The sequence below is a fragment of the Haemorhous mexicanus genome, chromosome 3 (genome assembly GCF_027477595.1).
Source record: "Haemorhous mexicanus isolate bHaeMex1 chromosome 3, bHaeMex1.pri, whole genome shotgun sequence".
NCBI lineage: Eukaryota > Metazoa > Chordata > Aves > Passeriformes > Fringillidae > Haemorhous > Haemorhous mexicanus.
Genome location: NC_082343.1, coordinates 87,858,230 through 87,886,116, shown reverse-complemented (window position 1 = coordinate 87,886,116; position 27,887 = coordinate 87,858,230). Strand labels below are relative to the sequence as shown.

Here is a 27,887-nt window from a genome sequence, read left to right as displayed (position 1 = left end):
TCATTTAACTGATGCAGGGAATGTCTACATACACTTCTACTGCATCTACCCACTAAGTTTGGCTTCTTAAATTTTAATATTCAGCTGAACAGTTTTCAAGGAAAAAGACTAAAAGCACAGGAAGCTGAAGTTTCCAACTTCAGAATAGGTGGAATTGCAACCCTGTCCATATGTTGCCCTGATGACAATCTCTAGAAAAGCGAAGACATAAATTAATTTAAACAATATCCAATCTTTTATTTTTTAAACTTTTCCCCCCTCCTTTTTAACCAAAGATACTGAAAAAGTACAAATTTCTTTTTACATAAAGTGCAATTATTACTTTTAATAGTGTCAGGTGGAAGATAATACTTACCTTTAAAGACAGACAAAAAACTTCTGAGGAAGGTAATTTTCCAAGAAAACATTAACTATTCCTTAATCCAGTCAGTCACCAACCTCGTTGTTCAGCATACTTTCAAAATGGTGCTCTAACTTCAGGGAGATAGTAATTTTCAACAACAGATGCACATGTAAATATTCAATCCATTTATTGTAGAAACACTGAAGACACAATATAGTTTTAACATACTCCCACTGAATAAGTACTAATTTAATCTGAACAAAACATTGTTTATTGTGGAAACGCTGCAGACACAAACAGATTTAAACACAGTTTAAATCCACCATCAGAGAACGTGACACCTCAAGGAAGGCCAAAACAAAATGGCTCTTAAAGCTAAAAAGGACAGGCAGATGCCATTTCCTAGAAATGAAGGAAGGTAGGCTCCACTGGAGCAGCTTTAGTACTGGGCTTTTCTTTTGGATTGGTGGTAAATGAAAAACCCAGAGCCCAGTGATTTTTCCTTTTTATCTAATTGCTCCAATCCAGGAATCTTTGGCACAGGAATTTTCCTTTGCTTTGTGGCTCTATCATTATTCAGCCATTTGTCCTTAACAAGGCGACTGCTTTTATAACTTTTAATCCTATTCTCTGGCATATAAGTGTGTGTTGTGCAAAGAATGCTCTTGAGTGTCAAATTCTATCTTGATAGGAGAGTAACAGCACCAGGTTGTTGCACTAGTTCTTTTATGCTCTAGTTTTATCTGAGTAACAAACAAGGCTGTTAGAGAACTGAATTTCCTCATTATTTGCTACACTGGCCTTATTTTATTTCATTTACACTGACAAGCTGACAAACATATCTACATGCAAGAGGAAAGAATTCCACTGCATTTATTTTAAGGGACAAAAAATTAATTGTCAAACTGAAAGTTATTTTAAGGTAATCATGCAGATATTTTATTTCTAGTTCACTCTTGCACACTGCCTAGATTTAAACCACTGAGCTGCACTGCTTCTTCTTTGCAGAGAGAAATAAAAATAAGGTCTATTTGAAAAACCTGCACCACAGAGGACATGTGGTTTATTCTCAGAGTTCCAATGCTACACTTACTTCTTTGTTGCTGTGTATTAGTTGTGAAACTGTATTCAGGAAACAGGGAATGTTTATATATACAAAACTTGTGCATAAAATAGAAGTTAGCCATCGATAAAACTAGGACAAAATAAAAGCACTATAAAAGATTGTATGAAACTAGAGCTCTTCTACAACTTTTTAAACAGCAAAAAACTATCAGTTTTGTAATGGGAATCAAAACACATTTTTGGGTACAATTCTTTCCATGTCATTCCTCCTTACAGTGCTACAAAATCACTTTACTTTTTCCTCTCATTTTAGTATCAGCAAACATCTGCCTACACACTAATTCAGAAAATATTAGTTAAAAACTGCAAAGTACTGGAGCCTAGGACACAGATTTAAAATGTCTCTGATCATATATTTGATATCAAGACCTAGCATGAAATTTCTATAGTTAATCCAAGTAGTTTCTTGTTAGGAAATAGCACACATAGTTCTGCCAGATTATTTTCAGTACAAAAGATACAGAGATAAAGTAATTTAACTGAAGAGCTCAGAAGACTCCTAGGCATCAGCAGGGAAGGCACTTTTCTGGTCACACAGTTCTAAGCACAACGGGACTCAGCACAGCTTTGGTATTTCAATATCTCCTTCAGTTTCTATGCAAGTGATATCCACTGACTGCCCAGTCTTGAACTTCTCCACTTGCAAATAATGCAAAGAAAATTGCTCCAAATAGATTAATAGAAGCAGCAATATAGAAAACCATCTGCCATTCTTCCACAGTATTCTGTCAAATGGGGGAAAGAAAAAAAAAAAAAGATGCAGTCAATTTGCAGCTTCACACTCAAGAAAAAGTATTTTTAAAATCGATGCTACATGCCTTTCCCATTTAAATGTAAATGCCATTCAGCATGATTTCACAGCAAGATAAAAGCATTATAAACATAAAGGATGAAATCATTAGTAAAGTCAACTTCAGTTTTATAATATAGCTTACACAGACAGTCTTATCAGAACTACATTACCCTACCGGGATCAGTTTATCACCCAAGATGCAGAATTCTTGATACAAATGCAGACAATGTTACTGTAAGGGAAACACTACTTTGGCTTTCAGACCAGGTGATCCAAGAGCTGAAGTGCCCTGCACTGTGCAGTAAGCTACTCCTAACGACCACTATAAGAACATTCCAGATTCATATGCCTTTTGGTCCAAACAAGGTAGCTACCCTTACTTCAGATTTCAAGAGTAATCCTCTAAACTCTGGTATTTAAGAAAGGCCTTAATAAATGTGTAGTAAAGAACTGTGGTTTATTTGCCTTTTGGGATTTTTTTTTCTTTTCAAATTAAGAAATAATATCTATAGATGTCTTAAAGGTTTGGTTTTTTTTAAAGTTCCAGATGATGCTGTAACAAAACTGTAAATGATCTTACTACAAAAGCAGAAAACCTGAAGAGTGCATTAGTATGGAGGGGAAAGAACTAAACAAAACAAAAATACTCTAAAACAATCCACTTGTTAAGGTATCTGGAAGAACTGATTTTATTGGAATGTATTGATGAATATTTTCTGATTGTTTTTGGTTAGAGTATGGTGATAATAACATCAAGGTCATGATTTTGATCCTCATATGGGCCATTCACTTAAGAGCTGGACTCAAAGATCCTCGTGGGTCCCTTCCAATTCAGAATATTCTGTGATCTGTGATTTTTAAGAAAATCTTTAGAATGACCTCCAACTCCAAAAAATTCAAGTGTATCATTAAGCTTATCTCCCAAGTGTATCACTTATCTCTTCAAGTGCATCACTAAGCCCATTTCCCTTCCTCAAAAAGGAGAATGTTCATTGATTGTTCATCTTCACATGTTCATTGAAAATATAGCAATCAAAAACTCCTCAAAAGCCCCAGTGCTTCCTTTTTTCTATCCAAATCATCAAACCACCTTGTTAGTCAAATCTAACACTAGAATCTGGTTTCTCACTTATCTGACAAGTGCTGACATTAGAACTCAACACCTCACGTGAGAGCCTAATTAAAAAAAAAAAAAACAAGCAAGAACTTGTTCTAATTTAATAAAGCAATACCACAAATGTCTCATCTAGTTGGCATTTTATCAGAGTTCTACTGTGATAAAAAGATATTCATTTTATTCCTAGAGAATATAAGGGGTGAGTCAGTAAAATTTTTAAGTCTTACAAAGGTCTTTGATTTTACCCTTATTTTCCTGATCAGAATCAGGAAAATAAGAGCTAGGAATTAAGTAATTCACAACAGTGGAACAACGCGACTTACAGGTGCAACCCATGTTTCATTTAAGGACTGCAGACTTGAGAAAAGGGAATTTCTATTCAACTGAGATAAAAATATAACAACTGAAAAAAATAATAAACAGACTCACATTATGAGTGAGGCTTTTGGCAATAACTGGCCCCACCATTCCTGGGATAGTAGCAAAAGAATTTGTGATCCCAAGGAGAATTCCAGCATACCTGCAAGAGAAGTTGGTAACACTGCTTATTAACTTGTAAAGCTTATCAATCATAGAAACAATTTTGTCTAACCTGATCATGTAGGCCTCATCTTGATCACACAAGAGAATTAAAACACAAATATTCCACTGTGAATGCCTTCCTTTTTTTACTAATAACAACTCAGCTTGGCACATACATTTTAAGGGACATCGTTTAGTGGTGGAATTGGCAGTGTTAGGTTAATGGTTGGGTGTGATGATCTTAAAGATCCTTTTCTACTTAAATGATTCTGCATGTCTTTATTTTTCAGAGGCTAGTTATGGAATTTAACTTAAATTGCCTTTGCCTTTGCTCAAGATCCATAATCCAAACTCACATCCCCTTTGCTAAGGCACAACCAAACTGTCTGGAATGGATACATTGGAGCAGTTAAAGACACATTGCATGTCTTGAAGCAGAAAGACAACAAGAAGTATGACAAAGTGCTGTTTGCCAACAGTAAGAGTTGGTTCAGGTTTCATTGCTAAAAATTTGTTTGCCAAGATGGTAGTATCAGCAGCGTGCCTAGATATCCCCACTTACATTACAAAGTGTATATTCCACAGACAGGAGCTCAGATGCTGTGGCAGTCCTTCCCTTCAGCTTTCTGTGGGTCAAGGCCAATGGGAAATGGGTCTGACTAAACCAGTTTTGCTGGTTGCCATTCCTGCAGCTCCATTCTGAGGGCTGCTGTTCCATGTACGTGCTGCTCCCTCACACACAAATATATGTGTATGCACCAGCAGCCATAAAAACTTGCTGGGAAAAGCTGATAACTTGCTTAATATCTGAGTCTCAGCACCTCACCTCTAAGCAATTTAAGATCTCTCTCACAGGCATGTTGCAATACTGAAAGTTTGAAACTGTACAAGTGCAGACTTGTGAGAGAGACTGAAGAGAAAGAAGAGGCAGATGTTCCACAGAAGTTTGACCTTCTAACCACCAAGGCACAGATCCCTATGTTTTAGATTTTCAAGGTGAATTTGTTGGGTGAAGAATCATACAAAATACTAATACTTGCAGTTTACTGTAAGAGAAAGGAATCATATCCCAGTGATCATTTTAGGCTGTTCAAAGTAAAATTACGTCCTCACCAATATTAACATAACAGAAACATATTTCATCTCTAAAGAGAAATTCATAGCTTTGGAATTTTCTTTACTAAAACAGGAGAATTCAACCATACAGCATTGTTACAAAAGATTGCAATATTCATTCCAGTGATATTAGAAAAACATGTGCTTTTTTCCTGAGAAAGGGAAAAAAATCATCTAGCCTACTAGTTGATTTTTTTCTTGAAACTCTGCACTACATATCAGTTTAAAGCATGGCAATGCTTAGTTAAAACTTCTTTATTTCCCATAAACCTAGCATGCCGTCTTCCTATCTTGGAAAGTGGTTTAGAATTAATAGGCCTTTATGAAGCTGAATGTCAAAGTGTAAAAGTTTCCCTTAGGAAAATAAGCACATAAAGCAAAACCCTGTTTAAAGCCTTTAAGTAGAACCAAATGTACTTTAAATGTTTTCAACATGTTCAAGCACTACAATACTGCTAACAGACAATTCTAAAACTAAACATAGTTTAATAGTTTCTCTGGTCAACAAAGATCTTTGCCAACCAATTGGTGGCTAAATGCCTCTGTTTATGCCCAGTGTTTCTGACATAGGTTGCATTCTTGATAGTGCTTGCTGTTTGATGCAGATAACTGTGATGGCACTCCCTTAGCACAGTGGAAACTCCCACATGAAAAGGGAAAGCAAAAGGGGACATGTCTGTAGACCAGAGCCAATAGTAGGCTGTTGGTCAGGTTCTTATGGCAGAGTGGGGATAACCAAATATAAATTAACTTGCAGAGCAGTCAAGTAGCAAAATCAAGAGTAAAAAAACCAGCTATGTGAAGTATTTAGTGTACAACAGAGCCACATGAATATTACAAGGGATCATGGTAACACCAATATTAAAATTTGTAAAAATAGAAAGGTACTAATGTAGATTTAAAGAGCTAAAATAGAATATATATTCCCTGAAAGAACAATCTTGTGTCCCTCCTGTCCCCAACAGCACAATTAACACATCTTAGCAACCAAAACCACATAGCAAATACTGTTGTTAATTAAGCATCAGTATTTTCATTCACTTTTTTCCCTATGAATACAATAATTATTTATTTGATATAATGGAAGTTTTAGTAGAAAAAAGGGATAATTTGCTACTCTTGGCAGCATACTTTTAACCAGTCTAAATGGGCATTTGTGCATTTTGAAACTGCTTTGAATAATTTCTGGTTTTTCTAATGTCTTTCAGTAAATTATGAAAAATAAACATTGAGCTCTGAGTAAACTCTTTACCAAGGTTTTCTTCACAATTTTATGCAGACCCTGTTTTTAGGTTTCTACAATTATGTCAAGCATTTCTTTGAAATTGTGCATATCTGCCTTGATAATTTTATCTAACAAAGTTCAGACAAGTTGCAAAAAATTAAGTGTGGGGGAAGAAAAAAGACAGTCTTCTTCTTCTTCTCATCTAGATGTTTTTTGCATTTCTGTATCTGAAGAAATTTTTTAATATGACCTTTGCTACAAGGACATGCTTTTTTCCTTCTCTGTCCCCATTTGAACAGATTTACCCTGAAGTAAAGCATGCATGTGCTGAATAGAAAATCACTGATTTCAATAAAACAGCACTCACCCTGACCACATCACCACCAAGGAAAGTCTCCCCACATATGCAGCCACTTGCCTCTAGAGGCAATGCTGGGCCAAAGTCTCTGAACTATCAGCAAGACACTTACCCTTTTGCAATCACTGTGCTCCCTTCTACCTGTCTGAGAGGGCAGAAGAGCTAGAGGAACTTGTCTGGTGCAAATGCAAAGAAAAAAAGCAGGACTTTATCGAGGGCAGGAAGAATAGAGTGGGATCAGCAGCAGTTCATGTGAGGTAACTAACTATGCCTGCTGACAGGCATCAGCATGGTGTAACATAATTTTCTTCTTGTGGCTTTTTTCCAACACCTAAAATACTCTGAATACTGTTATAAACAAATTTACTCTTGAAATACTTCATTTTGCATTTCAAATATGTGTACCTAAAATTAGAAGACACACACAGCATCCTAGTTTGGGAAACCTCAGCCATTGCCTACATACAGAAGTTCCTTGTATGTGTAAATCACACTGCAGTTGCATGATTTCCTTTTTGGAAACGTATTTTGGAAACGAACTGTTGTAGTTCTGCAAAACTAAGCTTGAAACAGAGGTTGTATAATGGTCCCATAACACCCCAGAAGAACTGCTTTAAGTACATTTTCTAAGTTTGTAGTTATTTAAAACGTGATTTAAAACAAAGTGCACCACAGAAGCTATTTTTCTTACTTTATATTCAATTCAGCATTACAAGCTGTTTATACCTGGCCACTGACACCTCCCCTCTTGCTTACTACCTAACCTCACCTGCCAAGATTAACCGGATTTCCCATTATTTCATATCCATTTGTTAAGTCAAAAATTGTCCATGATTGTGGATATGACCACAATAATTTCAATTGCCAAACCCTGAATACCATCTTCAACTGGGAGGCAAGGTCTCTCCTAAGTTGTCTGGATGATGAGAATTTTTTTATAGATGCTACTTCTGCAAAATATTTTTTCCTCTACACTTACACTTAAAGTCTTCTCATTTTATACATTAATACTGAAACACACTTTTCTTTGGATATAAAGTCATTTGACCCTGTTCACATCTAAATACTACCACAAATTGGTAAATGAAGGACAAAGCAAAGTACTTGACTTCTACCAGTGCACTTTTAATAGAATATACATACATACACACTCTTTGGGAAACTGACAGATCTGTCCAATTATGAATTTGTAACACACTGGAGAAATTACAGCCTGAAGTCTCAACTTTCTATTCTTGCAAATTATTCTTTTAAGAGCAATTGTACATACCTGATTTGTTACCTACTGACAAATCAGGTCAACTACTTGTAACAAGATTTAGATTCCAGTGTACAGAATGTTTTTCAAATGCACAGTGCTTAAATATGGTAATGCCCATACTAGAGGATGATAGCTCTGACAGAAAAGTTGAAAACAGTGAAACACTTAACTGTATTGTACAGTTCAAAAAACACTGTCTCATTATAAACATGAATCTATCAAGTAAATCAAGTCTATAATTAAAATCTGTAACAACAGAAATTAAATAATTTATTACTGCAGGATTAAAACTGAAATTATTCCTAACTATTGTTTATGTCATATCCTCTGCCAAACTTGTACTTTTTGTAAATACAGTGCTTAATATTGTAAACCCAAGTAATTGTCAGTTTTTACACTCCAGGCCTGTACACCACATGCTCCACAGGTACACTTCCAAGGCACCCCAGCAACACAAAAAGAAAAAAAAGGGGGTCATAAACTTTTCACATGCACTAACAACAGTTTCAGCAATACTTACGAAGGTGCTATGTCCAGATGGTTGATGCTGTAGCCTGATGTACAAAATCCTCCTAGTGTTGTTGATATGGTCACGAATGCAACAGCCAGTGCGTAGTTGCAGCCTATGAATCCGGCTGCTACTAAGAACACCGCCGGTCCAATCATTCCTTTAGGACAGAAGGCTCAGAATCAAAGGACGTTTAACACGAGACCCTTGGAGGCTCCGAGCCGAGCGCTTTCCATGCAACATCCACCGCCCCCTGGCGCACGGAACCAGCACCGCACCGCGCGCGTTACAGCGGGATCAGAACCGGTTTGGGGGGGGAAGGACCTTAAAGATCACCGAGCTCCAACCCCCCTTGCCACTGGCAGGGCCACCTTCCACTAGATCAGGTTGGTCAAAGCGCCGTCCAACCTGGCCTTAAGCGTTTCCAGGGATGGGGCAGCAACAACTTCTCTGACCAACCTTTTCCAGTACCTCACCATCCTCGCAGTAAAGAATTTCTTCCTATTATCTAATTCAAATCTACTCTCTTTCAGTTTGAAGCCATTCCCCCTTGTGCTATCACTACGTGTCCTTGTTAAAAGGAAGAGTAGATGGGTTGCAAAACTGTTGTCTCAGGAAACAGCAACTAGATCAGGAATATCCCACTCTAGTGACAAAAACCAAATTAGATTAAAAGATAAACAAAAATCAACAGGTTTTGAAAATTATCTCACAAATGAATTTTACTTATTGCTATAAATAAATTGAAACTGCACTGACACTGTGAACCCTGGGTGAATCCAAGATAGCTGTAGAGATGCTGCATGAGGCACTGGAAACAGCTTATCAGCCATCATGAGCTCATGCACACTGCTCCCTATCTTGGAAGCTGTTTCTCAGTACCAGCACCCATTTCCATGACCTCTGTGAACAGCTGAAGTACACACTTTTGTTGATGAAGCCAACTTAAGTCCTGCTTTTCTTAAAACAACAACATTTTTTCTCCTGAGTTATGCATACATGGGTGTGAGGTATGCAGCCCTGCAGTAAATTGAATCACCAAAATAGCATGGGCTTAAAAACAAACAAAATGCCTGAGAATTTATTACAACAGCTGCTTTAAAGAAAGCAATTGAATCAGCTGAACTGAGAAGAAAGCAAGGATCACCATACAATAACTGGGCTGCAATTTTTATGGATCCTGTGCCTAATCTGTCTTTTTTTTTTCCCCTTCAATTTCTTTCTCCTGTCCCCTCTTTATTCAGCAATCAACTTCTCTTTCTTAAATACAGCCTTTTACTTGTGTTCATTAAAAGCGTGATCTGGCTGATCTGTTGGTGATTTCAGATCATCTCTCCTCCCAGTTAGTCAAGACCATTTTGGATTCTGTTTGGTCTTTTTACTGTGGTAGCAGCTGTAAATTTTGCAAGTGTATTCCTATTCAGTTACTTTAGTCTTAGATAAACAAAACACAGAACAACAGAATAGGCTCATGCAGAACAATAATCCTGTCAGTTTGATAAACCTTTCCTGATAACAATGTTTCATTCACCCTTGTATGGTGACTTTACATGACCATTTATTTGATTGGTTTGTTTGTAGTCCAATTATCTTGACCTAAAAAAAGCTGTTGACAATCACTTCTTGTTCTCTTATCCAGTAGGCCTACTTCTCATGGAAAAAGATAGGATTTACTCCTGATTACACATTAATGAACAAATAAAGTTGTTCCTCTCAAGCCATGCACAATGCTGCCTCATCTCACAGCAGAAGGTCAGACTACTCCCCCAAGCTCTTAAATTTTCCCAAATTGATACTATTATATTTTGTAAGATTATATGTTCCAAGAGATGATACTTGCACCTACCTATTAGGGTAAAACATTTGCGAACACAAACAGTGGAGAAGTTCTGTTTTTCCCGTAAATAATCAGCAATTTGGCCAGACAGAATTATACATAACCAGCATCCAAAATAAGGCAGGGCAGACAAAAATCCATTCTGTTAAAGAGGTTAAAAGAAGACAGTTAAAACACTAAAATGACAAATCAATCCTGACTTAATCCATAACTACCAATGCAGTCAGACCAAAAACTCAAAGGTTTGATCAGCAACTAGCTTCAGGAAGAAGAAAACTATAACTGAAGGTATCCTGGGGACATTAACATGATTGTAGAAGTTTCCAGAATACCAATATCAAGCGAGTTACTAAAATAAGTAGAAGCTGTAAATATTATTTAGAATTTTGAAAACTACACAGAATCGCTGGGTTTTGTACTACTGTTACATTATATTATTTCTAATCCATCTGCTGAAACATCTGGTGCTGCCTGTAAACAGAAACAAAATCTAGAACTAGAACTTTTCATCACATCTAGGCTGGACATCCCACAGTCTCAAAGCTGAGTTATTCAGGATCTGACATTACTTACACCCAAGTCACCAGTTAATTCCTATTACTTTAAACACGTGCTGCTTAGACCTCTGCCTGATTCTACATGATTTTCTGATGAAGGGAAACAAAAGATACTACTAAACTGCCCACATTTACAACCTTTCCAAAAAATTATGGATAGTTACTGATAACAGAACTATAATTTGACCTTATCTGTGATTCAAAAGGGGTATTTGAGTAGAAATAGTACGACCTTTATACACTAGTATGAAATGTATATTTGCCAAGAAGTGAAAGACTCCCTAGGAATTTTAATTTGAAATGAAACAAGAAATTTATCCCCACCTGGAGTCCATTCTACCAGTACTTAAGCATGCTGCCTGTTGGATTTGAGTGCTCAGTTTTCAAAAACAGTAAGTAAAATTTCAAAAAATAGAAACAGTCTCAGTAATTAAAAAACTTTTTTGAAGCACTATTCAAAGACACAGCATTATTTTTAACTAATTTCAGTATTTTAGAAAGGAAACTGAACAGCAACAAGTGTATAATATTTTAAATGGTAATGCAATTTCCATCTAAATGTGTGGCAACACTTCGTCCAACACTATTACACTAGTTTGTTTTTTTATGTTCACAACAGTCAGTATTCGAAGCTACTCCAAAAAGAAAAAACATGACCCAGAGTCGAAGGAAACCACTTCACAGCAGAACCTGTTACCATTTAATGCAATGGTGTTTTACAAAACGCATGCAACTGAGAGCTGAGGTAGCAAATGACTTTCACAGATATTGATGCCTCTTCAGGGAATACCTGAAGAGGAGCCCAATGAGCATAATGAGGAGCCCAACTAGCAACATCAGTTAGTTTTTTTCCAGCTATTTTGCAGCTTGCACTAATGCAACCTTCTGTTCTACTGCTTAAGTTCCCCATCTTCTCCTCCCAAGATTGCTGGTATCACCTCTTTCTTGCATGGCATTCGTCTTCAGATTGCTCTAAATTAGTTCGGTTTGCTAAACCAGGAAAATACTATGTTAAGTTCTTACAATTTCTGAGTACCTTTTTATCTTAGCTATACCAGTTTCTCCAGGTAAGCTAAGCTATCACCAAAACTGTTTCATTAAAGACAGACCAGTATAATCAAGTAAATGCTATAAATAAGAATATTCCACCTTTCGCACCCCCTATTATTTCCCTGATAAATAATTTAATTTTATAAAATTTCCTTACAAAGCACTACATCTGGACCTTAAGACTATGGTTTTGTTTCATCCAATTACCTTAGTAAGAAATAGGTATTTTACCTCTACTGCTCATTGAGGAAAGAAATGAACAATCTGGAAAGTGATCCTACCAGAATGAAACTTTTCTCTGGTCCCTTTCTCCCTCAAGCCCCATCCTTCAAATAGTTTCAAAAATGCCACTTGTCCAATGGTTTTCTTAGTTTTATTTTTAACTGGAAATGCTCTCCTTTATGAGTTAGCAAAGAAGTAGATACTATTTCAGAAGCCATAAAACTTGGTGTAAAATCTGAAATAACCATAGAAGCCATATAACAGGGAAAATATTTTTATAGTTACTGTTTTAAAGCACAGCAAGTAAAGATGGGTACCAAGCATCTTCAAACAGAAAATTTAATGTGAAAGCTAGCACTAAGGTAAATGTCAAATAAGTTAATAAAGCAGGCAACATTTTTGATGCATCTGCTTAATTGTGTGGAGTTATAATTTCCCAGCTATACATTTACATTCCAAGGTTCTTAAACAGCTTCCTCCATTTGAAACAGCAGGTGATTAAGTTTCTTTCATTCAGAAGAAAATGACTATATTTGTATGTATCTCACCTCCTGTGCATCAAATCGCAGGATTTCCTTCATGTACGTGGGCAAGAGTGTAAGAAGTGTATAGAAAGTCCAGTTGTAAGAGAAGTGTGCCACAACAATAGCCCAGAGCGGAAGGGACCCCAGCATAGGTCTCCAGGGAACAGACTTCTGTGTAGAAAGCTGGCAAGCAGGAGACAGAGAAGAGAAAAAAGAAGGAAATCAGGATGTTGATATGAACATTTACTAAATACAGTGGTTTTGATGTAACCAAATCTATGCCCATGGTCTATTCTGAAAGGCACAAAACAGTCTCAGTTGATAGATGCATCTCATCAGCAATGAATGAATTACTGTCTTCAGTTCTCAATGAAGGTTTACTAAAGTATGCTATTGCCCTGAAGTTTACTATTCCAAAGTAAACCAATTACTACATTTTGTGATTCAAAAAGTATGTCTTCCCTTGTTGAAATTTGATGCCTTCTGCTTTTATTATAAATAATTAAATATTTAGTCACTCCTCAGGTGCTGATTTAGCTGAACCTTTCCTGCTCAGTCCTAGATATTAATTTTCGTCTCTCAGCCAGCTTCACAATTTGTAGATACATATCCCCCCAGTCATACAAATGAATCTTATGCAGACTTCAGGAACTGGCTCATTAGCATTTTCTCTGTGAATAGTAATCTATTTCTTAGTCGAGATGACACACTGAGAAAGAGAAATGCTGTAAAATATGGTATTGCAAATGTTAAAGACATTATACAGATCTGGATCTAGTATAAAATGAGATTTGAGCATTTTTTTAAATACAAAGTTTTTTTAAATAAAGCACCTCAGTAACATCTGTAACAAAAAGCATTATTATAAATGCTTTGTTCGATTATTGATTATTTTTCAGTTTACAACTGCACTAATTTTAAAAAAATTGTTTGAAAAATCCTGCCCCCATCTCAGGTTAAGAACGTTATTCTAAACATAAACATGCTTATGTAAACATATAGCAAAGCATAACAAAACTTGTAACAAACCATAAACAAAGCTCGACATTAATGACCACGTTTGTGGTTTATGTTGTGACTGAAGCAGACTGGTCTCTACCAGAGTGCTGTACCTGATCTTTTAGAGAAGACAGTATATATTCTTTTTCAGCTTGTGAAATGCTCCTGTGAGTTTCAGGTGTATCACTAACCAACAACATCCAGAAGAACCACCACAATACGCCAAGTGCACCTATTGTAAAAAAAGATGGGTGAAGAGATAGAAATTTAAAAAAGCAATTTCATTGAGTAATACTCTCAGATGATATAGTCAGAAGTGTTTTCTCAATAGTCTAATATAATTTTAATGAACATTATTTTTCTATCTACTTATAAACACTAGTTCCCCAAAGTGGCTTAACAATGCACATTTAGATACAATAAAGAATGAAGATGACTAAGCAGAATTTTTTCTTTTTATTTTTTTTTCCTCTTTTTTTTCCTCCACTTGAAGTTCTTCATACAGCAAGAAAGCTGTGTGCTCATACATAGTTGTATTTTTATCAGTCACATGGAAAAGCCACAAAAGGTATGGCACACCCTCAGGAAATAAAAAGTTCAGATTAAGTTTAATTACAAAAAATACTCTATGCACACATACAGAATATCATTACATGCAGCTTAATTGATGTACTATTCCTCCTTTTCTTTCTTAAGCCAAGCCCAGAATTTTCATTTGAAAAAAGTTAACTTTTCAATAATTGGTCCAAAATAACTGCACTTTTATGTAATTGTAACATGTTAACTTATTTCGTTTTGTTCAGTTCTTTGGTTTGAATCTTTGTGATTTGTAAAATATTGGAGATGGTTTTTTTGAGGAAAATGTAACTCTTTTCTTATATTCTGATTCTGCCTTTCCCATGCAAAATATTAAATGACTCAGACAAGCAAACAGACCTGCAAAAGGCATTAACTAGGACATGCTGTTAAAACAAAAAATTCTGGAAGAAGCTGAAACAGAAAAAAGTCACAGTAAATATGCTGTGCATTCCTTCAGGGTCCCTGTGACTGCTAGAGATTTTCCAGTTTATGTTTTAAGCAGCAGTAACTTTTCACACGTTCATTCATTCAAAGTTGAGATTTATTCCTGGGATTAAAGTTATTAACTCAATTTCACACTTCAGATAAGAAATTTCAGCCTGTTGTTTTCAAGTGGTGGGAGAGTTAAGAGCATTTGACTTGTACCAGCTTTTGTCCAACTCAGAGACAGCTTTGCTCACTGGAAGAAGGCTTATTTAGCCATTCACTGGAATCTACTTATCCTTAAATATCTCTAATTGCCCAGAAGGAATAAAACAGCAACCCAACATGTCAAACATTCTTTTAAAACTTAAAATAAGTTTTATATAATATGTTTTTCAAAAAGAATATGGATAGTACTTTTAATGATTAAGAAAAATCAAAACAACACAAACTCACCAAATATGTAGAACACATAAACCCAGTTCATATAGTAACAAATTAAACCAGATAGTGGTAGAGACACAACAGTTCCCAGCTGTGCACCTACCAGAAGAAAGCAAAACAAAGTGGAAAAATAATTAGATCTCCTATGGACCCCTTAAGTATAAGTGCCATTTCAGAGTTATTTTATTTTTCTGTAATAAATCATGAATAAACATTGTCACTACCACTAAAGGGTTGTGCATTGCTTTAAAGAAACACAGGCACAATGAGCTGCCTTGGCAGCTCCAAGCAATAGAGCCATAAAGCCCAAGAAGCCAAAATTAGAAGCAACGAGCAATAAAAGATAAGCATTCTTAGCATTATTGCTCCCAATAAAGGGATGGTTCTAATACGTCTAAACCAATGCAAATTAGTCAACTGGTATTTTTGCAAAACAAGAGAGAGCTGAACACAGTATAATTAAGGCCTTGGGAAAATAATGTGACAATATAGTCCATTTGCATTTTTCATAGCTCCTTCTAGGGTCACAGAATCAGGAATGCTAAAAACATGAAGCAGAAGTCAGGTATATATCACCAGTACGTTCAAATTCCATGTTTCCTGAATGTGACAGGGTATAAGATCAAGGGAGAAGGGAAAGATAAGCAGTTCTAGCTCAGAATAAAGCCAAAAGTCAGAAAGAACTCTTTCTGTGCTTATAATTCAACAAAGATTTTGCAAAGAATAAGGATGGCAGGTGTTTCCCTTCCAAAATCTAAACCCGAAACCTGTATTATTTATATACTTGACAGTCTACTGGTGATAAACAGCAGGTTTTGTCTCTTAATGTTAGCTGCAAAATTAGTTCTCCAAACTTAATCTTAACTCAGAAAATATTATGTTGATATTCTGGCTACCTTGACTCCATCTTCACAGAAACAATTTTTATTTGAGGCAGAAAGCTCCAACAGTGACTAAAACCACATACATCATGCAAAATATAAATCAAAATAACAACTACATACAACCTCAACCACATGTTCTCTCAGAAAATCAACATGATCTTGATTAAATTAACTACAGACCACATGACTGCCAACGTGGAAGGAAAGGAAGGAAAACAGCCTGCCAAGATTACACAAGATGTCTTATCCACCCGTGACTGCTAACAATGGGCTGTTCAAGGCCACAGACTCTTCTCACTAGTACATTAGCATATATTTTCATACAATACAAAAAGACAGTTTAAAAGCTCCCAGTTGCTAAATGCAGTAGAAGGTAATCCCAGCTCTGTTTGCACTGCTTAACTTGTGTGCTAGGTCTCATGACGACTTCTTTTAAAGTATATTTAATTAAATAGCAAGGCAGAAAGCAGATTTTTAAAAAACAGAAAGAAAAAAGTTTTTTGATGCATTAGATGAGTTGAAGTAGGTCTTTGAAAGGTCACTTCAATGAGTGATGAGATACTTGGTTCAGAGCAAAGTGAGGAAATGTGAGGAAAAAGGATTAAGGCTGCATCCCTCTGGGGAAAATGAGTCACTCTTAGCTCCTTACGAAAATGTAGCTGAAGTTTACATTGTATAGACCTGTCTTCTTGACAAAAAAACAAATTATTACTAATGAGAGTGAGCAAAGCAAACCATTACTTAGGTAACTGAATACAAAATTTGTCATCCTCAAAGAAATTATATCAATTTTGACTAGCAAATTTAGAAACCTCTATTTTTCACCTGCCCCTCAAATACTGCACTGAGCAATGTGACTGACCAATAAACCCCTAAAAAGAAGGCTCAGTGGAGGCAGGAAAGAGCAACATGTTCATCTCTTGGGGAAAGCACTGGGTGTGACCAACCACAGTTGTTGCAAAGAAGCTGACTTTATCTCAGCACAAAGGGCACCAGGGTGGCTTTGGTTTAGATAAGTTATGTCAATGGAGTGGATCAGCTGGTGGTGTAAATGTTTCTGTGGATCAGCTGGTGGGTTAAATGTTTCTCCCCATTCAGTTCATTAAAAGTGAGACTGTCTCATTGACTTAGCCAGACCGACAAGAGGGGAGTGAATACATGGGTCAGTCGAACACAAACTACAGAAGTTAAACAACAACAGAATTTCTGACAGAACAACTTGGCTTGCAATCAACCCAAACTGAAGTGTATTGCAATTGCTATATTTTGCTAAGTGTCAACTTACATTTGCTAAGTGCTAACTTATAGTTGTACTGTGCTTTCAGTACATTTTGTATCACTCTGCTAAATCAGAAATCCTGTGTAACATCAAGTATCTTCAAAGAAGTAAATCTGATACCAAACATAACACCTTCCAGACACAGAATATCTAGGACAATCTGATCAGAGAGTACTCAACTCTGACAAGGAGCTCTTGCAGCAATACATGGGACCTTGGATGATTTCTTCCCCAAGCTCTTCCAACAACACTTAAAGAACCCTCCAAAAACCAACCAAACAGCCCTATCCTGAGACTGCCCCAACTTCTTTGTTCCTAATGCTAAATCTTTTTTATTTACAATATCTTCTACTAATCAGCTTCACAGTAATTATTTTCTCCACTTCATACCAAACTTAGACCCAAGTTTATACTTATTTGTAGATCAATACCTTTTGTCAGGTTATAAAAACCATGAATAAATTAAGAAAACTAATAGAAAGCAAGATTTACTTTAATGTTACACTTTCTGGATTAAATGCTGATTAAAATTTACAATATAAATCCCTTTGATTTAAGTCAATCCTCCCTGATACTGCAGTAAAAATTTATAATCCCATTACCAGCGTGGGAATTTCTCACCTGCATATGAAATACTAAGGAGCTTGCTGCGTTCCAGTGGAGGAGCCCAAGAGGACCACATTGAATGCATAGCTGGGAAGGTCACACCCTAGAAAACATCATTGCATTCTGTTGAAAAGCAAGGATTTCAGAACTCACTTCAGCTTTACATGTTTCAAAGCACGCTTCATTAAAAAGCACTAGTACAATCTATTAGTTTGTTTATAAGAAACCATTTATAAAAATTGAGCAAGGCATGAGAATAAGAAGACAATTAATTTCTCCTGATTTTAAGTCTGTATATACTGGAAAAGCAGCAACAATACAAACAACATTGTTTTGAGGCCTTGGTTTCTCAAAAATGAGACTAGTTTTGTCTCAAGTATACTTGCATTTCTTATTTGAAAAGCTTAGCCTAAAATATAGTGTAAATGCTTTAATTACTCTAAAGACCATAAAACCAAGCCACTCAAATGAAACAATCCATATAGTGTTCCAGCATAACAACCCCCACATAGTCTAGTCACTACAATTTTAAACAAATTATTCAGATACATTTTCAAATTACATAGAGGAAACAGGATTACCTCTCCCAGTCCTTCCAAGGCTCTGACAGCTATGAGGTAGCCAACGCCCAAATTTGCAGCTAAGGGAGTAAGCAAGGTGAATACAGAGGTACCAAAGATGCCAAACCCCAGCAACAGTTTGCCTCCAATTCTGCTTGCAAGATATCCTCCTGGAATCTGAGTAATGATATAGCCATAGAAAAAAGAACCAAGGATCCATCCCTGAGTCTCAGCATCCCAAGAATACTTTTCTCCCTAAGATGAGAAAAAAAACCCCAACAAAATGCAGTAAGTTAAAGATGGCACTTTATCTGAGCATATTTTTTATTACATTGATCCACTATTTAGCCCTTTATAGATAAATTTCAAATTTTTCGTGATGGGCTCCCTAGGGTCTCCTTCCTCTACACCCACCTGTACTGCAATCAAAGTTGTGTTAAAAGCTAGTTCAGGTAGTTTACAATCTGGACATATCTAACCCAAACATGAAAATCACCACTACATGAAATACAAATGCTCTGTCAGTTATCCCTTTTTGAATTCTAAGCAGCTTGGGTTCGGTGACAAGTACTGACTATATAAGTCTGCCTGAGTACAAATCCCACTTCCAAATCACAGAGTGGACATTCCGTTATGCTCTATAAAAAGCTCTACCTGCAGAAAATTTATGGATTAAAAAAACAAATAAGGAGATGCAGGTGCCTGAATTTAACATCAAGAAAGAGAGCAGTCAAGGACACGGTTCAGAAGGGCAGGTGGAGTAATGGGAGAAGCACAACAGAGGGAAGATGGACAAAATAGACAAAGCAATAGAAGTGAAGATGATTGAGATCGGAATCTGCAGCTATAAAGGAAGCCAGCAAGACAGTAACTGTTGCTCAATAAAGTGATTCTGAAATTTGGGATCACTTCCAAAAGACCCATTTTTCCACATCTAAATGAGCAGCATACATTTCATAGAAACGATGAGACAGAATCTTCCCATAAAGTTCGCCATTATAATTTGTTTGCGATAAAAAATAAATGACCTCTAAACAAGCAAATAAAATGAAAGCAGGAAGATGGCAAGAGTGCTCATGACTACTTCAACTACAAAGACAAGATCTATTCACAAAGTTGGGATTTTTTTTTTGGAAATATTTTTTTCCATATCTGGCAGCTCAGTTAAAAAGTGTGATTCTAAGGGTTACTGGAATTCAGAGGTAAAGGATATAAAGACAAAATGAATGATCTGGGAAAGAGATCGAAAAAGTGAAGAGAGAAATGTTACATGTTAATTTGTAATTAAATTTCATGCCATTGGGACTGTACAAAGAACAGGCAAATTGGACAGTGATGTGAGCTCTGACGCAGATATAACAGTAACAATTGATAAGTGGCATACAAAAGAGTGAGTCATGGTAGATCTACGTGGTCAGATTAGCCAATTTCTAAGGAATAGCACAGAAAAGAGGTATGTAAAAAGCTGACCTTGAGCACAGCACTTCTCAATTAGCTAGTCATTTAAGGCTATTATTTCCCAGAATAGCTTTAAAAAAACCACTGGAAAGGCCATCCAGTAAAAACCAGCCTGTTCTCTTGCCACCTAAATATGGTTCTATCTATCCCAGAGTTCTAAAACCACTTTGACACGCCATGTTACAGGACAATATGGCTGAGACCTCACCGTAGTGTTGCGAGGAACATTTATGGTGGAGGAATGCTCTGGGCACACATTTGAAGTCACATTTTTTGCTGAGCTTGTGTTAGGTTCTACCATATCCACCAGAGCGACGCTGAGGTTCACACGCAATGCATACACGAGGAAGAACCCAAAACAGGCCAGGAGTGCGAGATTATAGCGAGCTGAGCAGCATGCAGGGACTGAAACGAGAGCAAATTAAAAATGTTTAACAGACCTAACAGAATAAGAACAACTCATCAGCAGTTTTTACTAAGGTTCTCAGAAATCTTTGGGTAGTATAAAGAATTAGCAAGGAGACAAGGTAATGTTTTTTTCTTAAGGAGTTTATTCAGTAGGGGTAGAGTCTGAGGCTGGTTGAAAAAAATTTAAAACCTCACTTTCATACTGATGCGTAAAGCAAATGTAATCCTCGTTTAGACAACAGGCAGCTACCCACACTAGAGTGGGGACTGCAGAGGATGTGTAGTGTGTGGTCTGTGGAAATGGATTGAGAAACATAGTTTCAGAAGTCTTCTCCAAAATACTGTAATATTTTTTCAAGACAGAATTTCACACTTAAAAAAACCCCAAAACAATTGGTGGGAAGCCTGTAATATACACAAAAATGGCTCAAGAAACACAAATACTCCTAAAATTGTGCTGAAGAGCAGTCATTGCTACGTCAGGTTGTTTTCTAGGACAAATTTTCCTTCTATAAATTTGCTTGCAAGAGAATATGCATTTGCTGACAGCTGACAAAACTACAAGAAAGGGGAATGGCAAACACTGTGGTGGCAGTGTAAAACAGTAACAGGTTCCCAGCTGCCCAGTACACCCTCTTGGCTGTCACAAGACAACAAAGGAAACGAGTCCTAAGATTCAGCATAAAATCTGTGTCCTGACATTAAGTCAACTGTGTCAGTTGTTTATACACAGATAGCAGACTATGCCCTGTAACACAGTTACTGATTTCCTACAGCAGTACACAGCAGCACTTGGCAGACAGCATTCATCAGTGCCAGGAGATCCGGACCAGAGCTGAGCTGTAAGAGTTTGAATCTCTGCAGCTACTCTTTATGAAATGGGAATGCCTGAAACTACTGAGCAAGAATGTCAAATTGTGGAGGAGGAACTACTTGAACAATCTGCTGAATTTGTAAATTGAGAGTAGAGTTTCCCCTCCTGTGAGGGAGCTACATTACTAATGGGAAGATTTATAACCTGGATGTCTGAAACTCTGGGAAGATCAGCAGATATTACATCAGTCTACAGTGATCTCATCTTCCAATACTCTGAGTTCAAATGATGAATAGAACAACTATATCTATCAACAGGACTGACCAGAGCCTTATCTGCTACTGCAGTATGTCACTTGAGTGGATTTTCTGATCTGCAGAAAGAAACAAAGGACATGCCCTATGGACAAAGATACCTTCCCCTTCCCAGTAACCTCCCTGAAACAAGGAATGAACCTATGTGATTTTATTTTTCAGGAGGAACACCAAAAGAACCTTTCTGCAAGACAGTTCTGTTAATTTCATGAAAAACATTCCCATTTTTGAAGTCTCTAATCCTGACAAACTTTATGTGAAACATAAAAACATTATGGCTGCACAAGTTGTTAAAATGACAGAGATGCTGTACTTGCTGTGTTCATTTAATAAATAAATAATAAACAAGGCTATCGTACAAATATGCAAAACCCCTTCCAGACCTGTGGCAATTGCAAGTTTTGCTTCCGAAGCATTTGGGAAAGCCATCCTGGAATTTTAAACGACATGAAGAAGAGCGGCCAAGATTTTACTGCTTACATTAAAAACAACAGGCACCCAGAACAGGAAGTACTTACTACACAAAAACTAGTCAAGCAGCTTTGTCATTCTTTGTTGTTGTTTAAAAAGCAATTTGCCTTAAGTAGAAAAGGTAAAGTGATATAATTTATAAAAACAAATATAATTACAGATAAAGCTACTTAACTGCTCCACTTCTTGTAGTTGCAGGGGTTAGATAATAATAACAGAAAGCTGAATAACACACTGATGATGTAACTCTTCCTTGGAAATGCAGAGTAACTGGAACATCCATTACTCTTCCTCTATAAGGCTCTTACTGGTATACAACTTGCATGGAGAGCAAGCTCCACAAAACAGATGTGCAAGAACGTAAGGTCACTAGTGTCAGATTTTTTTTTCCCCAACTGTAAACATTTTATTAAAAAAAAAAAAAACATGCAGACTTGAAGTCTGAAGCAAATAGCTACTAAATTATTGGTTCCCTGTCATTCCATCATATGCACTTGAAATACCTATGAATATTAGATCAGGTTAACAGAATGAAAGACTCAGGAAGATTACAGGTGTGTTTCAGGAGAGTGCTATAGTCAGAGACACAGACATTCACTCCTCTAAAGCTTAAAGCAGCTAAGCAAAGTTTAAAGCATTGGGTTCAAGGTCTTACCTTGACTAGCAGTCTTTGGTCCTACGTCTATAGCAAATTCGGATTTCAGGGGCATGTTTTAAAGCGCTGTAGCTATAATTTAACAAGATTCTTAAATTGCAGTTAAAAAAGGTCTGTGCTGCAAGTTGCATGGCAGTTTAAAGGAAGTTGCTCATCTGGAGTAGTTTTCCTTGTGGGTGAGGTGAGCCACCTCTAACTGGAGCCTGATGCATTGTGCAAACTTAAGAACATATTGCTTTAGGAAGACTTCAGCTCAAGTTCTCTCCTTCTGGCACTTTTAAAGTCACTTTGTTAGCAGCACCCCTTGATCCCTTGATGCAGTTGCACATTTGCTAAGTAGGTTAGAGGGCATGCTAAAGAAACTAAAAATCTTACTCTTTATAGGTTGTACTTTCTGGGAAGCAAAACATCACAGACAAATATAATCAGATGGACTCTGTTGTTAAGCTCTGATCATATATCGAGCCTCCTCTCCTACCTTCGTGCATCCTTTCACCTTCCTTCCTCTCCATACTTGCAACAAGAAATTAGTCTTAACTCAAATTCTGCCTTCATATGAAATTTTGACACGATCTCGGTGGACGCCTGTAGCTTTTACTATTTGGACCGGTATTTGAGCTGGAATGTCTTTACTACAACGACACCGAGCCGAGGGCTGGTGTCTGACAGGGCTGCACGCCTGACCCCGCCACCGACAGAGCCGCGACCCAGGACTGGGGGCCGTGCCTGACCCAGCACCCCCGGGCACCGTGGGGCCCCCGGCACCGAACGCCTCGGGCGAGCGGCGCAGCCCCCGGGCTCGTCACTGCTGTCCCCGTCACCGCTGTCCCTGTCACCGCTGTGCCCGTCACCGCTGTCCCCGTCACGCCGGCAGTGGCACGGCGGCACCGACCCCGGGCCCCACAGCGGCGCTCGCGGCCCACGCCTCCATGGCAACGCGACGCCGCCACACAGGGGCAGCTGCCGCCTGTCTCACCCGCGTCGGGCTGGGGCTCCTTCAGCAGTGGGGTGCGATCCTCTCCTTCCTCGGGCTCCATCTCTCTGCTGCCACCCGGACCTCGCAGCGCGCTCAAGGCCAGGCCGCCCGGCGCCACTGCTGCGGCCGGGAGCGTAGCGTGGCCCGGCTTGACTTGGCTCGGCTCTGCTCGCCTTCAGTTTCCCCCGCCGCCGCTCCCCGCCCGCTCGGCTCTGCCTCGCCGGGGCCGGGCAGCGGCGGCCGCAGCCCCAGCGATCATGTGACGGACGGGGCGGGCGGAAACGGCTTCAGCGCCACGCTGCTGCCGGGCCGCCCTCGGCCGCCATCTTTAGTGAGGGCGGCCACTCTCCCCTCCCTCCCCCCGGCTGACGAAGCCGTAGGAACGCGCCCACAGGCGGGCGGCGGGTGTCGCTGTGAGCGAGGTCCGGAACGCTGAGGGAAAAGTTCCTCGTAGTTAGTACAAATCTGATCAAGCTGATTCACCAGAAGCGGCTGCCCCCTCAGTGATGGCGAGCGGCCTCTCGGTGCGGGTCCACTGCCGCAGCCACGGGTGGAGAAGAGAAGGCTCGAGGTGCAGGCGCTGGGTGTCTCTGTAACCACCGAAATACCATTTAACAATAAATTGCAGTATCTGCAGCGCACGGTCCTTTCGCTCTGTGCGTGCATGCAGTGCGCAACTGCTGGAGCAGGGTTTTAAAATCAGAATGTGAAGGGGTTGGAATGGACTTAGATCATCTTGGCCCAGCCTCCCCTGCCATGTGCAGGGACACCTCCCACTAGACCGGGTTTCTCCAGCCTGGCTTTGAACACTGCCAAGGTTGGGGCATCCACAACCCCCCATGGCAACCTGTTCCAGTGTCTCACTACCCTCACAGTAAAGAATTTCTTCCTACTGTAAAACCTAAATTTCTCCTATCTCAATTGATACCCATTGCTCCTAATCCTGTTAGTACAGCTCCTGACAGAATCCCTTTCTGGCTTCCCTGCAGGCTCTCTTCAGATACTGGAAGGTTGCTGTGAGGTCTCCACACAACCTTCTCCATGTGAACAGCCCCAACTTTCTCAGCCTGTTTTCACAGGGAAGGTGCTCCAGTCCCATGATGGAATACATGTGAAAATACAGATTTATAATCAATATAGATTAATAAGCATTGTGGGGTATGTAATAGAGCTTGTACTCTTGGAATCAGTGTTTTTCAACCACAGTCAAAGCTAACAACAAAGTGGAGATCTTTTAAGTTTTACAGGCTCTTTCTTACATGAGAGCCACCTCCACCCACCTTGTCCACTCATCAGCCTCAGCTGAGTGCTGAGTCATTTTGGTGATGCTGCTGGTCATCCACTGGAAGCTTTGCCTTTGCTTAGATGCCCGTGCCATCCTACTAGTGTGTAAGTAACTGCCTGGAAAATTCTGCATACTGGAAAATAGAGGAATATAAAAGATTCCTGGCAGCATATTCAGCTGTATTGTTTCACACAAGGTAGATAGATTGAGTTTGCAAGTGTCAATAGAACAGCTGTGGCTGTGTGCCTATCATACGGTATTGCATCTATGTGAAAACATGAAGCAAATCAGTGCCTCTGTTCTGGTTCTGAAATTTAGCTGAGGGTCTTCTGTGAGTCAAACTTAATTGGAAGCCATTCTTACAGCCAAAATTAAGGGAAGAAAACAGAAAAACAAAACAACTATCAAACTTATTTTGCATCATTTTATGAGAAGTGGTGATTTGGTTTGTAATACTCAGACTTTAACTTTGCTTTTCACACATGCTGTATTCTTCTTGGCATTTCTGCACATACCACCAGAGACTAGCACCCAGCCTGTGAGGAAGGAAGTGTAGAGGTGTGTGGCCAGGACTGTGTGCAGCATGCACAGGGCCATGAGTGTGATCACTTCCATCCACAGGCTGAACCCCAAGCTCTCCACAGACTCCTCTCATCATAACACAAGTAGGATGAGGGGCTACAGGGCCTGAAATGATAAACAAAGCTTTTTCAGAAGTCCCCTTTTTTTTACCTCTTATTTCTTCTCCCTAAGGCAAGTTGTATTTTGAATCTACCTTCACTCTCAGTACATGACAGTGCCAAAACCCCTTGGATTAACAAGGAGCATGGGTTCCTCTGCCTTGCTGCCTCCTTCTCAGATCTTGCAGACCCTCACCATGGAGTGAATCTAGTGACACACTGCACCAAAAGCAGCTTGATTGTGAGGCTGCAGCCCCATAGGCTAAAGGTGACACTCAGGTTCAGGAGTGTGTGAGGAGCACTTACCTTTGTCACAGCAGGTAAGCATGTCATTCCTGACACCCTGGAGGCTGACTTTGTGTGTAGTTGTGTGGAAACAGGCATGGTTTGCCTCTGTCCAACCTTTCAGGCATTGCTGGTCATTGGACTGCTCTGCCAGTGTGTCATACTTGTGATGCATCCTCCTGATGTGGAGGATTTCAAGTATTTTCAGACTTCATTTATTTTTATTTCTAAAAAGGATAATTGTTTGTAATCAAACACTTTTGCCCTGGTTACTTCCATTGCTGGATGCAACTGTGCTCTGTGCTGGGCTGGGAAGCTGGTGGACAGCACTGCTCAGCACACTGCTTCCCTTGTCACTTGACTCCACAGCATAAAAGAGGAAAACAGCAGAGGTTTCCATTTCCTTCCCCAAATCCCACCCTGACATTTCAAATCATTAGTCTGAAAAGACATGCTGCAGCATGTCTCATGTAGAGCAGTAGATGGCTCTCTTTCATCTGAAGTCCTGTTGGGAAAAGAAACACTGGGTCTTAAAAGAAAATCCAGCCTTGTTCCCTCAATGCCATAGCTTCTTTTGGGCAAATTCTCACATTCATTCAACAATGCAGACAGAATACAGCTGTGATGATGGAGGAATGCATTTTAAACTGATTACCTATACTCAATGGCTTAGAAGATGAAGAAGGTAGCCAGGGAAACTAGATCAGTGATGCTAACTTAAATTCATGGAGCAAGATAATACCTCTTCTGTCAACCTTTTAAGTTTTATAGGATGGAATAAAAAAGTTGTTTCTGGGTTCCTACATATTTTTCAGTCTTTTCAAAACTACTTTTACAAGATACCTTTATTTATTTGTTCCTTTTTAAGGAATCTGACTTTTGAAATGTTGTTTTTTCAAGATAAACAGAAGAAAGGAGCAGAGAAATACAGATCATATTCACAATATAATAATCATCTGGTTACTCTCAAATAACTGAAAATAACATAAACAGAGTTCAGTGAAGATTTGTCTAAGTCTCAGTACAGTATACAGCATTTTAATGTTGTAAATGCCTAACAAGGATATTGAATTTTAGAATAATAATTTACAAAATAGAAGAATACAAAGTTAAGGTATCAGATTGTTTGGATAAGAAAAAATACACACATGCATCCAAGTAAAACATTTCTCAGGTTTCCCATATGAGAGCAAGTCGCCGTCAATCAAAAAGGAAAATAATTAGGATGCCTTAAGCTGGGCAGGTCTCTGACTGTAAAGCTGAATACAAAGTCATTACTTAATCATGCATAAGATGATGCTGACCAAATCAGAAATGGCTTATGTGGCTCTGGCAGTACAATGTGTTTTCATCTGTCTGGAAATATTCCGTCTGCTGCAAATGCCTCAGGGCTCCCTGTCACCATAGATATTCTTGCCTGGGGGTTTATGTTGGGAGAGGAGACCCATTCTGCCTGCTTTTCTTATTGTTTGTTAGCAGAAGCATTCCATGCTGTTCAATTTTTGGCATTGCCCATGGCAGCAGAAAGGCTGGGACTTTCCTCAATTAGCAGCATTGCTTTCAAATGGAAGAAAGGAAGGCGTGTATCGTGTCCTCTACAAAGTACTCCTCTGGAGCACTATGGCAGGCTCAGCTAGAGTCAGAGAAGTAGCTTAGGCTTTGTATTGTCTACATTTTAGTGTTATATTAGCCAGTGGAAGTACAGATTGGAAGTACAGGTAACCTTAATGTCTAGACTCCCTTATTTATAGGTATTCTTTCTAAAGGATATGGGAGTGGCAATGATGCTGGACATTTCCTATTAAACAAGTGTCCTCTGTTCAGAACACTCATCTGTGCATGGAAACATGGTCTCATTACTCCTCTGTCAGTGGCATTTAGAAGCTGCAGTGAATGCTGAACCTCAGAGAGGTTCAGCATTCACTGCAGAGCACTGGGCTTTGTGGAATCTTCTTTGTTTTTAACTATAGTTGTTTCCTTACACATAGAAGCAATGAATAACCTTAGGGAAAAGAGTAGATTCCCCTCAAGCTTTGAAGATTAATCCTGTATTTTCTGTGTTAATGGCTTTAAAAACTTCACTGTGGACTACTAAGAGATGCTGGAGTGTTCACTATGGAAAGCAGTTATTTTTGTCTGTGGACTCATAAAACCAGAGAAATAGCTATGGTTTGTTGGATCAGTGTTCCCTTCCTCACAGCAACCCATC

The 27,887-nt window shown here is 38.6% G+C and overlaps 1 protein-coding gene across 2 annotated transcripts; it reads right to left on the bottom strand.

Annotated features, from left to right (window-relative positions):
- Positions 1 to 513: 513 nt before the first annotated feature.
- On the bottom strand, positions 514 to 23,644 carry SLC17A5 (solute carrier family 17 member 5). Of its 2 annotated transcripts, none has more exons than XM_059842608.1 (11): positions 23,429 to 23,644; positions 19,999 to 20,195; positions 18,354 to 18,587; positions 17,788 to 17,875; positions 15,016 to 15,102; positions 13,671 to 13,789; positions 12,583 to 12,741; positions 10,215 to 10,347; positions 8,381 to 8,528; positions 3,808 to 3,898; positions 514 to 2,193 (listed from the first exon to the last, which is right to left on the bottom strand). In XM_059842608.1, exons 1-11 carry the CDS (start codon positions 23,487 to 23,489, stop codon positions 2,056 to 2,058), a joined length of 1,455 nt encoding a protein of 484 aa, XP_059698591.1. In that variant the 5' UTR covers positions 23,490 to 23,644; the 3' UTR covers positions 514 to 2,055. The 2 variants fall into 2 exon arrangements, with proteins under 2 accessions (XP_059698591.1, XP_059698592.1); XM_059842609.1 differs by lacking the exon at positions 23,429 to 23,644 and adding an exon at positions 22,453 to 22,589.
- Positions 23,645 to 27,887: the final 4,243 nt, after the last annotated feature.